The sequence below is a fragment of the Peromyscus leucopus genome, chromosome 16_21 (assembly GCF_004664715.2).
Source record: "Peromyscus leucopus breed LL Stock chromosome 16_21, UCI_PerLeu_2.1, whole genome shotgun sequence".
Taxonomy (NCBI): Eukaryota; Metazoa; Chordata; class Mammalia; order Rodentia; family Cricetidae; genus Peromyscus; species Peromyscus leucopus.
The window spans coordinates 8,405,983-8,421,796 of record NC_051084.1 but is presented as its reverse complement, the minus strand read 5'-3'; the positions used below and the strand labels follow the sequence as shown (position 1 = coordinate 8,421,796).

Here is a 15,814-nt window from a genome sequence, read left to right as displayed (position 1 = left end):
GGACGATGAGAGTGGACAGAAAGCTGGGGCAGAAAGACAGACAGATGGACTTGAGAGCCAACGAGGAGAAACTGCAGACCCCAGTCACCAGATGAGATCTGGGAGCCACAGGCTTCAAGAGTCCAGGCTGCAGGGGCTGGAGACACAGTTCAGAGGTTAAGAGAACCACTGCTCTTGCAGAGGACCCCCAACTCTGTAACTGACCACCACTCTAGGTCCTGGGCATCTGGCGCCCTCTCTTGGCCTCCATGTGTACCTGCACTCACACATGCACATACACACACATAGGCACACACATATACACATAATTAAAACAAAATAAATCTTTCTAAACAGTCAGGGGTCCTGGCACTCTAGCCTGAGAGCTGCAACACCTGCCATGTGTGACACTGTGACACTCACAGTGGTTGGAGCTGAGGAGCCAAAAACCCAGAGCCCATCTCAGGGTTTAACACCAGCATGTTACCTGCTGCTTCTGCCAATCAAACTCTCCTGCTGGAAGCCGAGATCTCAGAGCCCTCCAGTGCAGGACCTGCTGCAGCTGAAGCCCAGAGCAAAGGCCAGGTGTGGTGTAGCTCTAATCCCCAGGACTCAGGTGAGGACACAGAAGGATGAAGAGGTGAATTCAGGTCATCCTCAGCTACAGTGAGTTTAAGGTGCTGTGCAGCCAGGGAGGGATTTTCTGACCATCCTGGCATGCTGGACAGCCTGGGCCTCTCCTATCACAGAGCCTCCCAGAAGGATATCACAGACAAATCCCCAGGCACATGCTCACAGGCACTTTATTCTGAACACCTTCTCTTTCATTCCCATGGTTTTTGTTTTTGTTTTTTGTTTTTTGTTTGTTTGTTTGTTTGGGGTTAGACTGTGATATTTGGAGAGTTAGCGATGGATGGGACCCTACCCAGGTCCATCGATACAGAGACAAACCCTGTCAGCAGTTAGAGCTACCCATAAAGCCATCTAAACCCCATGGAGGATCACCCAAGTGGGAATCGGTGTGGACAGTGCTCCACTAATTGGGGGTGAAGGGAGTTGGGGGTACATTAGAACTTCTACTTAAGAGCCTGACTCTCAACTGTAGCAGGAATCTTAACAATTCTTATTAATAAAATCAAACCCAGGGCCAGGTATTGGGGTGAACACTGGAAGATCAGAGAGACAGAACAAGCCACAGCTTCCTCACCTCGCAGGATCCTCAGCTGGTCTTCTTTCCTCAGACTGGAAGCCTCTGAGTCCTCATCCAGAATTGGTCTGAGCTGAACTGCTGCTAGGAGCCTGAAAGCTTAACCAGCCAAAAGCTTCTAGTTCCTGGTCCTCATGCCTTATATATCTTTCTGCTTTCTACCATCACTCCCTGGGATTAAAGGCTCAGTCACCCAGCCTGGCTGTTTCCAATGTGGCCTTGAACTCACAGAGATCCAGATGGATTTCTACCTCTGGAATACTAGAATTAAAGGTGTGAGTGCTACTATTTTCTGACCTCTGTATCTAGTAGCTGTCTGTTCTCTGACCCCAGATAAGTTTATTAGGGTGCACAGTATTTTGGGGAACACAATATCACCACAATCAACTTCTTTGTATGTCACCCTCATTAGGGATCCTGTGCTCTCTGGGGGCCTCGGCTGGAGGAAACTGAACACACCAGGCATATCACAAAGATATATACACACATACACATAAGTAAAATAAAAATAAACCTGTATATAAATTTGTTATGATTATGTGTATATAAATTATATAGGGAGGCCGGCTGGGAGATAAAGGGAAGCGTCCCCTCAGCCTGTGCTCCCTCCTCAGCCACGGGCCACATCTGAGGCTCGGCTCCCAAGCTGCCACCTCAGCCGCTGCCATGTCCTCCTCCACCACCTCCTCCTCCCCGAAGGAGGAGACATACGAGGAGGAGGACCGGGAGTTCGAGAGCCAGGCCAAGCGCCTCAAGACCGAGGAAGGAGAGATCGGCTACTCGGCGGAGGAGAGCGAGACTCGCCAGGAAGCGATGCCTCAGGCCGGGAGCGACAGCGATGGCGGCAGCGGCAGCGGCGGCGGTGGAGGCGATGGAGACGAAGAAGGTGACGGCGACAAAGGAGGGAGCGGCGGCGGCGACGAAGGAGGGAGCGGCGGCAGCGGCGGCGACGAAGAAGGTGACGGCGACGAAGGAAGGAGCGGCAGTGGCGGCGGCCCCCGGGAGCATGCCACAGTCCATGGAAGGAGGTGGAAGTCATCATCAAGTTTCTGTCTCCCCTGTTGTGCATGCCCGAGGGCTCTGTGAGTCGGTGGTGGAAGCCGACCTTGTGGAGGGGCTGGAGAAATTTGGGACAATATGCCACCTGATGATGATGCCGTTTAAACGACAGGCTCTAGTGGAGTTTGAAAATGTAGATAGTGCCAAAGAGTGTGTGACATTTGCTGCAGATGAGTCTGTGTACAAAGCTGGCCAACAGGCTTTCTTCAACTATTCTGCAAGTAAAAGAATCATCCGGCCAGGAAACACTGATGATCCCTCAGGGGGCAACAAAGTTCTCCTGCTCTCCATTCAGAATCCTCTTTTTCCAATCACAGTGGATGTTCTATATATAGTATGCAACCCTGTTGGAAAAGTACAACGTATTGTTATATTCAAGAGAAATGGGATACAAGCAATGGTTGAGTTTGAGTCGGTCCTTTGTGCCCAAAAAGCTAAAGCAGCACTCAATGGAGCTGATATATATGCCGGATGTTGCACACTAAAAATCGAATATGCAAGGCCAACTCGTCTAAATGTCATTAGGAATGACAATGACAGTTGGGACTACACTAAGCCTTATTTGGGAAGATGAGGTTGTTGTTGGCTTATGCTGAAACTTCTTGAAAGAAGCCCACTTTGAAAATGTGTTGCTGTTGAAGCTAATAGTATGATTCAGATAGAGGAAAGGGTCTCCAGAGACAAGCCATTTTGGGAGATCATCCTTCTTCGTTTAGACATGATGGCTATGGATCCCATGGTCCATTGTTGCCTTTACCAAGTCGTTACAGAATGGGCTCTAGAGATACACCTGCACTTGTTGCTTATCCATTACCACAAGCTTCTTCCTCTTACATGCATGGAGGAAGACCCTCTGGCTCCGTTGTCATGGTCAGTGGATTACACCAGCTCAACATGAATTGTTCAAGAGTCTTCAACCTGTTCTGCTTGTATGGAAATATCGAAAAGGTAAAATTTATGAAGACCATTCCTGGCACAGCACTTGTAGAAATGGGTGACGAGTATGCTGTAGAAAGAGCTGTCACACGCCTTAATAATGTCAAACTCTTTGGGAAAAGACTTAATGTTTGTATATCTAAACAACATTCAGTTGTTCCGAGTCAAGTATTTGAGCTGGAGGATGGTACAAGTAGCTACAAAGATTTTGCAATGAGTAAAAATAATCGCTTTACAAGTGCTGGCCAAGCATCTAAGAATATAATCCAGCCACCCTCCTGTGTGCTGCATTATTATAATGTTCCACTGTGTGTCACAGAGGAGACCTTCACAAAGTTGTGTAACGACCACGAAGTCCTTCCATTCATCAAATACAAAGTGTTCCACAGGAAAGTTTCTGCTAAAACCCTCTCGGGGTTGCTGGAGTGGAAACGCAAGACTGACGCCGTGGAAGCTCTCACTGCACTCAACCACTACCAGATCCGAGTCCCAAATGGTTCCAAACCCAATACATTGAAGCTTTGCTTTTCTACATCATCCCATTTACAAGAAGAGAAGAGCATGTTAGATTTACGTTCATCTTTATTACAGTTTTAAAGCTATACTTCATTAAAAATATTCTAAAATGGTTGATCTAATGTTGCCTTGCTTACTATAAGATCCTGTTCTGTAATAAACATACTTTGCTTCAAGTAAAAAAAAAAAGAAAAAGAAAATAAATTATGTATGTGCCACTCAGGAAGTCTCAACTGCATTTCCTCTACCTCTGCTGCCCCCTTGTGGCCTGACTGTGACAGTGTGGCCTGGACAGGTAGGTGCCATTGATTTCCCTGTTAGGCACTTTGCTGAGGAATGGTAGAGCTGTGGCCAGGCCACCACATTCTCTCCCCTCACTCCCATGTCCTCTTCTGCACATACAGCCTCATTGAGACCCAACCCACCACCACACACTCCTCATCCTTCCCCCAGACAATGCCCCCAAAGCTCTTCCCTCTCTCCAACCCTCATTCCCCACCCCTCTCCTCCCTCCATCTTGCACTCTATTCCCTCATCTTCCCTCACTCTGAAGTCCCCGCCCTCTCACAGCTACCCAAAAGGACTAATGGGGGAGGATGGTGGACACTGTGGTCAGCCTGAGCATCTGTAGGAGGAGACGCTGGAGTCCAGATGTTGTCCATACCTTACTCTGCACAACCATGAAACCAACTTTCCCACAACTCCAGTTTTTACTTTAAGAGGCTCAGTAGAATTGCTAAATAAAATAGGTACTTTTAAAGGCCAGTTAAAATTTTCAGGAACAGAAAAAATACACATTCTTGTCCACTTATATTCCATCTCAACAACTCAATTCTGTCTTCTTGGTTCCAAGGCAGTCATACATATTATAAAAATGAGTTATGCCACTGTGTTCCAATAAAACTTTATTTATGGATACTGAAATTTGAATTTCATCTTTTCACATAGCACAAAGTACAAATTGACATTTTACATTAAATATAAACATAAGTTTACAGGCTACACAAAAAAAGTAAATTCAATTTTTCAAACTATAACTTTATGAAACAATTATCAATAAACTGGCATTAAAATAAAAGATGAATTCTTTTTAATTTTATTCATTTGCATTTATGTGTGAGTGTGCTGCATGTATACCTGCCAAAAGAGAAATCATTTAACTTGGGAAATACTGGTTACTTTTGGTTGTTCTTGTTGTTTGTCTTATTTTAAACTACAGAGGTTTGATTCCAGGGCCTCACATGAGGGTCAAATGCACTACCATGGAGTTATATCCTCAGTACTTGATTCTACAATATATTTTCCAAAGAAAACCATATGCATTCTGTCTCACTTAGGGTTTCTGTGCTGTGATAAAACACCATGACTATAAAGAACATGGGAGAAGAGTTTATTTCAATTGCATTTCCATCATCAAAGGAGGTCAGGGCAGAAACTCAAACAAGACAGGAATCTGGAGGCAGAAGCTGAGGCCTAGGCCATGGCAGAGAGGGCTCCCAGGCTTTCCCCCATGGCTTGCTCAGCTTGCTTTCTTACAGCCACCCTGACCAGCACTGCAGGGAGGGCACCACCCACAGTAGGCTGGGCCCTCCCCCATCAATCACTAATTAAGGAAATGACCCAAGGACTTGTGCACAGACCAATCTGATGGAGTCTTTTCCCAATTAACACTGCATCCCTCTTCCAAAATGACTCCAGCCTATGTCAAGTTGACATAAATGAATAGGCAACACAAACTGTCGTTCAATTTGTGAGGCAAACAGACCCACAATTCTAGTACAACTTCTAGACCCATTATTTCTCCATTGCTGTGCTAAAATGCCATGACCAGGCAACGGATAGAAGGCAGAGTATATTTGGGAATAGTGTGTAATGGGAGCCCACCAGAGAGGACCACTCAGACACTTCACACCCAACTGAAAGTCTCCATCCCAGCTGGCTGGGACTACACCCAGGCACTCAGGGATCAAGATGGGACTACAATCAGGCACTCAGGGACCCAGATGGGACTACACCCAGGCACTCAGGGATCAAGATGGGACTACAATCAGGCACTCAGGGACCCAGATGGGACTACACCCAGGTCCACAGGGACACAGATGAAGCCCCGAGTGTCCAGAGTGTGGTGCTTTTGAATTTGAAAAACACATCCTGGCATCTCACTCAGCAGCTGCAGGGGCACTTCACACAAAAATGTAGCTTAACAGAAGCTGAAGTAAGCTAGCTGGGGCATCTTGACCTCAGGTTCCTATTAAACAGTCGGGTTATTTTCCATGGGATTCTCCATCAAGGAGATCAATTCCAGCTAAATTTGAAATGTCCTCAGCAAGAAGGACAGATGGAGGAACCTCTGCACCATCTTGTTCTGTCAGCATCGTTCCAGAGGGACAAGAGTCCATGATGACAGGGCAGAAGACAGAGGTTGGAGCAGGAACTGGGATCTTATGTCTGAAGCACATGCAGAAAGCAGAGGAGGCAAGCTGGGAATGATGCAAGGTTTTGAATCTTCAAAGCTCACCCTAGTGACACACTTCAAGGCTACACATCCCAAACCTACCAACATACAACCAACCGCAGACCAAGTATCCAAACATATGGGACTATAGAGGACATTCTTATTCAAAACACCACACTTGGCTACAGAGAGTTCCAAGCCAGCCTGGGTTACAAGAGATCCTGTTTGAAAACATAGATACATATATACATAGCTTAAAAGAGATAGAAAGACAATAAACAGTTAAAATATATTAAACCAAACCTTAGAAAATATGAATTGTCATAGTTATGTGTGTATTTGTGTATTTGTGTATTTGTGTGTGTGTGTGTGTGTGTGTGTGTGTGTGTGTGTGTGTGTGTGTGTAGGAAAAAGAGACTGAAATACAGAAATCAAAGAATTTATGCAAGAAATCATTGACAGACTGATATAATGATAAGGCTGGTTCATGGAGACTTGATGAACAGGTTATTGCCCACAGAGAAGGGTCCCTGAAAGAACTATCTATAATCTAGTAATCCCATTACTAAGAACAAATCCACAGGACAGGAATTCAGGTATCAGAGACATCTGCTCCATCACATTCACTGTAGCCACTGGTCACAAGACCCAACACAAAGAGCAGACCCTAGGAGCCCATGGCCAGATGAACAAATTAAAACAATATCCATTCATCCCTTGGTCCATTTCATGCCAAATGGTATGAAACCCAAGAAAATGCTATTTAACACCAAAAGGAACATGCCTTCCCATAGTTCAAACCAACTGGAACAATAGTCTGGGCTCATCATCTGCTGCCTGGACACAAAGCATGGACTCCCTGTTCCCACCGCCATAGTCTCAGAGTCACACCTGAGAGCAGTGGATCATGGCCCCAAGTCATTCCAGGACTCATCCTGGGAGCTTAGCCTGTGGCTTCTACAGACCCACAGGGATTCACACTGACAGTTTAGAGGCTGAATCTGCACTATGGGAACAAAAGGTCACCAGGATGAGAGAGGAATGGGGATTCTTCCCCTGGGAGAGAGTCAACAACTCTAGAGCCTGGGGTGAGCCCCTGCCCTGGGGGACTCAGAGACTCCTCCAAAGGAACCAAAAATAACTTCTTCCTCTTCTTCTCCCTCTTCCCCCTCCTTCCCTTCTTCCCCCTCTTCCTTCTCCCCTCCCTCCTCTCAGACCCATGTGCCATAGAGCTGAGAATCATTGAAACAACTCCAGACTTCAGCCTGAAGTATGGAAAAAGAGTCCCAGAGAAGGAAGCTTCATGGAAGGAGAAAATGTGGGACATGTCACTCATGTTGTAGAAGGAAATGTCGCCTTCACTGTAGTCCACAAACACCCCCACACTCTGGGGAACTTGTCTAAGGGACAATGAAGCCCTCCCTCTGTCTATATAGGCCCAGTAGCCATTATTAGACCGCCCCACAGTCCAAAACCCCTTTTTTGGACACTCTGAGTGCCAGTCTTTCCTCTCCACGTCTTCTGTACAGACGCCCAGAGTCCACGTGCTGCTATCTCCATTCTTTATCTTCACCTCCCAGTAACGTCTTTCAGAGGAGATGCCTTCAGTGGCCAACACACAATAGAGGCCATCCAAGCACATAGTGGTATCTTTCCGGGTCACACTCATCCTGTCCTGAGAGATGGCAAGGATGGGGTGGGCAGAGTCTGGATCCAGAGTGACACACCCTGTGGAGAGAGTTTCCAATCATAGGAGGTCCTCTCCAGCCCCCAAACAAGGCCACAGCTGTCCCACCTCCACCTCAAAAGCTCTTAGCTTCTTCTAGGGGGATAAGTCCCTCATAGAAGAGCCTGTGGCTCAAACCCATGGCTTGCAGCAGGGGAAGGGAACAGAAGGCTGACCAGGGCTTACAAGGTCACAGGGCCCTTGAGAGCCAGACCCAGCTTAGTGGCTGTCCCTCTGCCTCCCACACCACCACCACTGAAACTGTCACCACCTGGATCACCACAGGGGACTGAAGGAGGGACCAGAGCCATGGGAAGTCCAGGAGGAATCGTCCCTAAGGAAGACAAAGTCACTCACAGGCCTGGAAGTGCTCCTTGCGCCAATCTACAAGAGAAGCACAGGTCATGTGAGGGATTTCACACACTACACCTGTCTGCTCAGGGGCTGTCTTATGAAACACAGAACTGTGAGATGGGTGGAAATGTACCTGTTATACACACACACACACACAAACACACACACATAAACACACACACACAAACACACACACATAAACACAAACACACACACAAACACACACATATACATACACACAGATACACATACACACACAAAGAGACACACATACACACAGAGAGACACACAAAAATACACACAGAAAGATGCACAAATACACACAAACACATACATATATACACATATGCACACAGAGAGAGACACACACATATACACACACAGAGACACACACACACACATATATATACACACATAAACACACAGAGACATACACATACACACAAACATACACATATACACACATACACACAGAGAGACATGCATACATAGAGACACACAAACACACACACATACTCTTACACAGACAATCTTGGGAAGGACAGGTAGGGCCTTGTGATTCTTCTCTCCTAATCAATAATTCTCTGTAAATCAATGGGAAAGGGACTTCATGAGTTCATCCCTACTTCCATGCAAGAAAATTAATGGCCCAGTCTGGTGCAGGTCTCCTTTGGGTAGTCACAACTTCTGACAGCTCCAGAGGACAACAACTACATTGTGCTGACTAGCCTTTATGTCAGCTTGACACCAGGTGGGGTCACTAGAGAGGAAGGAATATTAACTGGGAAGATGCTTCCATAGGATTGGCCCGTGGGCAGGTCCTTGGGCACTTTCTTGATTGATGGTTGATGATGGATATGGGAGAACCTAGCCCATGGTGGGCAGTGGCATCCCATGGATAGTGGTCATACAGTACATGAGAAAAGAAACTGAGCAAGCCAGGAGGAGCAATCCAGTATGCAGCACTCCTCCATGGACTCTGCATCAGCCCTAAGTCCAGATTCCTGCCCTGTGATTCTTCCTGCCTTGACTTGATGTGGAGATGGACTGGAAGGGTGAGTCACACACTTTCCTCCTCAAGTTGCCTTTGTTCATGGTGTTTCATCACAGCCCAGGAAACTCTAAGGCACGTTTTCTGCCAAGACCACAGCATTCTACAAGAGTCACGTACCTGCATACAGCTGGGCCTTCCTCCAGGCTGTAAAGGAACATATTCTCCTGAAAACTCAATCAGAACAGCCCCAAGAACAGTTTACTAACCTGTCCCTCTTTCCATTTAGGGTGAGGCTTTACCCAAGAAGACAGAGGACTCTAAGGAGCTGACTCCTGCAAGATGCAGAGGCAGCAGAGAATTGTGGGAAATTCTCGGGATCACAGATGAGAAAGATGGTATTGTAGGTTAGGTTCCCTCACTGATCCTATGCTGTGTGAATTTTTAGCTGTGAAATAGCTGGCTGACTTTACTTCCAAACCCAAAATGTAATAAATAAATATTAATAATAAAAGTATTCTATAATTATTCAGCTTCACTGTTAATAATCAAAACCCTGCTGTCACGATTTCAAAGAAAACGGCCCCCAAAGGCAGTGGCACTACTAGGAGGTGTGCCTTGTTCAGTAGGTTGGTCTAGTTGAATCAAGTGTGTCCCTGTGGAGGCAGGCTTTAGGGTCTCATATATGTTCAAGTAAGACAAACCCCTTCCTGTTGCCTGTGAGTCAAGATGGAAGAACTCTCCTCAGCTCCTCTCTAGGACCATGTCTGCCTTCCTGGTGCCTTGCTTCCTGCCATAACAGTGATGGACTAAACCTCTGAACTGTAAGCAAGCCAATTAAATGTTTTCCTTCATAAGAGTTGTCATGGCCTCTGAATAGGTGTGACAGTTGATTGGCTTGATCAGTTCGGAAGGCAACTAGGCAGTGGGACCAAGTCCTGTGCCCATTGCATGAGTTGGCTGTTTGAAACCTGGAGCTTATGCAGGGACACTTGGCTCAGGATGGGAGGAAGGACGAAGGGACTGGACGTGCCTGGACTGAGTCTACCAGGTTGATCACAGACCTCGGGGGAGGATTTGCCCTGGAGGAGGTGGGAATGGGGGGTGGGGTGGGGTAAGGGGAGGGTGTGGGAGGGGGAGAATAGGGGAACCCATGGCTGATATGTAGAACTGAATGGTATTGTAAAATAAAATTAAAAAAAAATAAAATAAAATTAAGAGTTGTAATGGTCATGGTGTCTCTTCACAGAAATAGAAACCCTAACTCAGACACTTGATGTGTGGGAAACTATGTTCGAAAATAAAGTTATCTACGATTGCCAAAAAAACATTGTGCCATCAGCAATTTTTGAAAAGTTATATTTGGAGATGTGCTGGAAAGGGAGAATGTGTATAAAACATAGACAGGAAGTGAGTTCCTTGGTGAAGTGCCCAGTGTTCCTCATGTAACATATCTCTAAAGCCAGGCACCACTATGCCAAGAGCACCCAGTTTACCATTCCCTCCCACCGAGGTCAGCAGCCCCAGCCTCTGCCCATCACTTTGATCCACACCTCTGAGATAAGAAAGCAGATTCCCTGGGGGTTGACTGTGGAATCAGTGGAGGTCATACTCCAGGTTCTGTGACCTCATTTGCTCATAAACACCCTCTGCTGGTTAGGTTTTGTCAATTTGACACAAGGTGGAGTCATCTCAGAGGATGAGCCTCAATTGATAAAATGCCCCCATCAGAACGGCTGTAAGCAACACAGTGGGGCATTTTCTTGATTGGTGAATATTCTAGAAGGGGCCAACCCACTGTGGGCAGTGCCACCCTGGACAGGTGGTCCTGCAGTGTATCAGCAAGCAGGCTGAACAAGCCATTGGAGGCAAGCAAGTAAGCCTTTCTCTGTGGTCTCTGCTTCAGTTCCTCCTACAGGTTCCTGCCTTGAGTTCCCGCCCTGGCTATCCTCAGTGATGGACTGTGGTGTGAAAATCTGTAACATAAATTAACCCTTCTCTCCTGAAGTTCCATTTAGTCATGATGTTTTCTCACAGCAAGAGAAACCTAACTGCCGGGCAGTGGTGGCGCACGCCTTTAAACCCAGCACTAGGGAGGCAGAGGCAGGCGGATCTCTGTGAGTTCAAGGCCAGCCTGGTCTCCAAAGCGAGTTCCAGGAAAGGCGCAAAGCTACACAGAGAAACCCTGTCTCGGAAAAAAAAACAAAAAAACAAAAAAAAAAAGAGAGAGAGAGAGAAACCTAACTAAGACATCTTCTTTAATGAAATTTAAATACTGTAGTTTGGTTCTCAGGTACAGACAATAGTCAAGAGCTAATGGAGCCGAAAAAAATCAACAATTTTGTGGACAGGAGTGAGATCCAAAGCACAGGACACATCCAGGAGTCTCATGTGCTCCAGCTCTGGGCTTCCCCTTTCCTGAACCTTCCTCTTATGTCCCCCATAGGGGTTCTAACTCTGTCTAGAATCAAAAGGGGGCACACCTGGCCACATGTGCCACAAGGAACCATTGGACACTGGGACAGTCACTCACCAGCCCTGTAAGCTGCCTTCCTCCGATCTGAAAAACAACACACAGGAGTCAAGTGAGCTACTGGGCACTGAGGGGACACCCAGGGCTCAGGAGGGAAAGCAGGGCTCACCAAGCTCTTCCTGGAGTGTGCCTGAAAAACAGGGAGAAGACAGGGTCTGTGCACTGGACAGAAAAACAGGAAACACAATTGTTTCCTAGTAGTCTAAACTGCAGACCACCTGACCCCTGACACTCCAGCCATCCTCTCTGGACTTTCGTGGCCAGCGACTCTGATCCCACAACACTGCATCTTCCCGGGACTCTGGCCCAGTCCTGGGCTGCTGTCATGACTTACTTGTGGTCTTCAGCGCAGCCTCCTTTGTCTTCCGGAATGACTCCTGCTCATGCTGCATTTTCTCCCATTCCTGCCGCAACTGCAGCTTTGATAAATGTTCTCTTCTGAGAAAATGGCATGACCCTAAGACCAGAAGTCCCATCATGGTCACACTCACGGCAAAAGCTGGCATCCAGGGAGAAGCCTGAGGGAAGAAGGGCTCTGTGGCCCAGGCAGAGAGCCAGTGAGTGCCACACCTGAGGACAGTCAGCCCAGCACACTCCAGGAAGGCCATCTGCTTCCCAAGCTTTGTAGGAGTGAGGAACAGCCCTCACCTGGGATGAACATGCCCATGGCCTTCTCCTGGCCCAAGATGGGATTGAACGTGGAACAGGTCACATTCCCCAAAGAGCTGTCTCTCACCACCAACGTGGTCTTCATGCTGAACAGCCCCTCATCGTCCTCAGTGTGGTTCTCAGAGGATGCTGGGAGCCTCTCCCCTCTGGAGTCTCTCCACTGCACCTGGGGCTTCGGGTACCACCCTGAAGTCATGCACACCACACACACACCACCATCTTCTGGACCTTTGATGTCTACTTCAGGGACAGAGCCCAGCACTGCAGGAGGACACATGTGAAGACCCCAGAAGCCACTTTGGGCTCAGGCACCACAGGATCACCTATGTGTCTCTTAGGAACCTCTCATGGAAACATAGGAATTGAACAGGAAAAGCACACCTGTTTTGGGACTAGGTTGAGCCCCTGTTGCCCAACAGAAGAAAGATAACAGGGTCTACTATGGGGGACAGAGCACAGGCCACTCTTTGTTCAAAGACAAGATCCAGAGGAAACAGAAGAGGGTTGAGTCAGGGAGACCTGATATAGAAACCATCATCCATCTCTCCACTAGCCACACACCTGTGACCCCTGGGATAGCAGGCCCACACCCTGCTCCCCCCTAGGAAAGACTAAACCCTGAGGGCCTTCCTTACTCTACTCACTCATTTGTCATGAGCATTGATCTTCCTTTAACATTGACTTCTCATTGGGGCATTGATCATCATTTAACATTGACTTCTCATTTGGGGCATTGATCATCATTTAACATTGACTTCTCATGGGGCACTCTGATTTTTCTGCCTATTCCTCTAAAATATGAATTTCCATAGCTGCCATTTTATATGACACTGACAGTGTCTCTGGTCCCCAGAGCAAGGACCAGCACATTTTGCATTAATGGATGTAGGAATGAGTCACTGTTCCTCATATAAAAATGGAAGATCAAAAGTAAATAAAAGTAAAAATGATGGACCAGAGCCATGTAAGATGGAGTGTGCCTGTGATCCCAGCATTTAGGAGGAAGCAACAAGATCTGACATTCATGGTCATCCTCCACTACACAGCTGATTCAAGGACAGCCTGCTCTACATGAGACCTCCCCTCATAAAATAAATTAAGGAGCTGAGAGACATAATCCCTTAGTTTCCTCCCACACACAATTCACCCAACATCTTTAGAACAGGGATCAGTTCACCAACCTGCCACCTTCAGTTCCAAGATGGCCTCTTCATAGAAGAGACCACGTTTGAAGAAGCAGACATATATTCCACTGTCTGAAACCTGGACATTTCCAATGCCCACAGCAGCCTTGCCTTGGTGGAATTGGTCCTTCACCAGCCAGGTCCGTCCTGAATACTTGGCCATTTGCTCTTCCTTCTGTTCTTGTTGGTTCCGATAGACAAATACTGCCTCTGAGAATCTGGAGCGGAACCACCTCAACTCCTCCATATTCTCCACACTCATGACTGGAGACAGGGAGCAGGGAAGTATGGCTTCCCCACCTGGAGCAGCCACAATGGGGTCTGAGGGACCAAACACCAGGAACTCCTCTGTGGACACAGATGTACCAGTGAGGGGACTGAAGAGACATGGGTCAAAGCCACATCTGTGTTCTACTCGAAGCTCAGTCCTGACTATACAATTCTCAACAGGGGTCAACTAGGCCACACATGGCTGCTCCCAACTCAGGACCTCCTATACTCAGGACCTCCTACACTCAGCTCCTGTTTCTCAATCCCTGACTCACTCTGCTTCAGCCAACAGTGGCCTCTCTACCTCCTCACACCCCAGGCACACAGTCAGCTCCAAGGCTACGCCCACAGGTACTCGTTCAGGGTAGTTCAGGCTGGCTAAGGACTCACAATATTCTAGTATCATCCTCTTGAATGCTGATGTAGACATGCTCAGCCTCGACTTTTATTACTATTCACTATAAAGGGAAAACTATGAAAATCCTGGATCCCAGATGTAAATGAGTTTCCTACGCATCTGAACCTCCGAGCTCCTCATAGATCCCATTCACTGGAGGGAGACATGGGAAGGGAGATCAGGACGCACTCACTTGTGGACACCAAGGTAAGCAGCTGTGCAAGGATAAACAGACAGGTGAAATGGCGGAGCAGAGCACGTTGGCAGCAACTTTCCATGTCCTCAGAGCTGGGGAGAAAAACAGGTATGATAGACCAAGACCCTTGGGCAGCAGCCAATAGGGAGGTTTCACCAGAGCTTGGATATCTCAGCAAGGAGAGAATCATCAGGGCTGGTGTCAGCCCCACAAGACAAAACACATCAATACTATCAGCGTGAAGAACCCCCACACCCCAACACAGATAAAACTCCATGCCCGTGTTCCTCTCAGGCCTTCTGAAGACTGAGGAACTAGGACAGCAAAGTCATCGAAAAGGAAGCTATTTCTTTCCTTCCACCCATCCCCATCCACAGTACAGCCAAACTCTACCCTGCCATTCTCAGCACCTTGAGGAACTCAGAGTAGACACCATCACCTCAGCTCTCCATTATCCACATACTGCCTGTGACCCCCAAGACATACAGCCTCTGTCCAGCCCATCCCTCAAATCAGCATGGCTGCCGCCTGTGCCTCTACCCTTCCATAATTGTGACCAGGCATCCTCTGGGCAGCTTCAGAGACAGAAAGGTCTCCCTGAAGGCTGTGGTGCCCATCACAAGTGCCTTGTCCTGGCTTGTGGTTGTGGAGTTGATCCACACTTCAGTCCCAGCCCAGTCCCTCCATGGTTCCAGGCCATCACCCTACACTCAGCAGGTACCACACACACATGTCCACAGGCAGCTTTGTCCTCATAGTCTCTGTCGTCGATAAAGACCTTGCATGGTGAAGACAGGCTTGAAAAGAACATAAACAAACCCTAGTCTGCCCCAACCACCTGCTGTCTAGAAGGGTGGGGGAAGGGGAAGCCTAAGGTCCTGAGAAGGACAAACTCAGGGACCTGTGAGCTGTCTCCAGGCTCAGCCACCAGGGATGTGACCTGCAGGGACTCACTGAACACAGTCTCAGCTCTGGTTCCTTCCTCGGGCACACAGGAGTCTTCAAAGCCAACCTACCTGCTTCTCTTTGCTCCCAGCTCTGGACGACTGTGACTTCATGGGGGACAGCTCAAGGTCTAAGGGACCCAGCAGAAATCTTCCTCCCAGAGTTCAGCTGCTCCAAGATGCACTCACAGCTCTAAGTTCGGCTCTCCCCAAAGCCAGGCTCTGGTTTCCACATCTCCGACAGGTTCATGGTGTCTAGGCAGCAGACAGGAAGCAGAGGCTGGCACAGCCCTCATGGCCTCTACAGAGACTTTGACACTGCCTGCTCCAGCAGACCCCTCCCAGTCCACAGAGCAATTGGAGCTTCAGCCATCAAAACTGAAAGCTAAGGTAATGTG

The 15,814-nt window shown here is 47.8% G+C and overlaps 1 protein-coding gene and 1 pseudogene across 1 annotated transcript; one reads left to right on the top strand and one right to left on the bottom strand.

Annotated features, from left to right (window-relative positions):
• Nucleotides 1–1,809: 1,809 nt before the first annotated feature.
• On the top strand, nt 1,810–3,812 carry LOC114705838 (heterogeneous nuclear ribonucleoprotein L-like). Its single transcript, XM_037199716.1, is given in 3 exon segments — nt 1,810–2,188; nt 2,190–2,820; nt 2,904–3,812. Coding segments are annotated over 3 exon segments (1,842 nt in total). The 5' UTR covers nt 1,810–1,852; the 3' UTR covers nt 3,779–3,812.
• Nucleotides 3,813–6,373: 2,561 nt separating this feature from the next.
• Nucleotides 6,374–15,798, bottom strand: LOC114705837 (annotated as a pseudogene).
• Between the last annotated feature and the right edge of the window lie 16 nt (nt 15,799–15,814).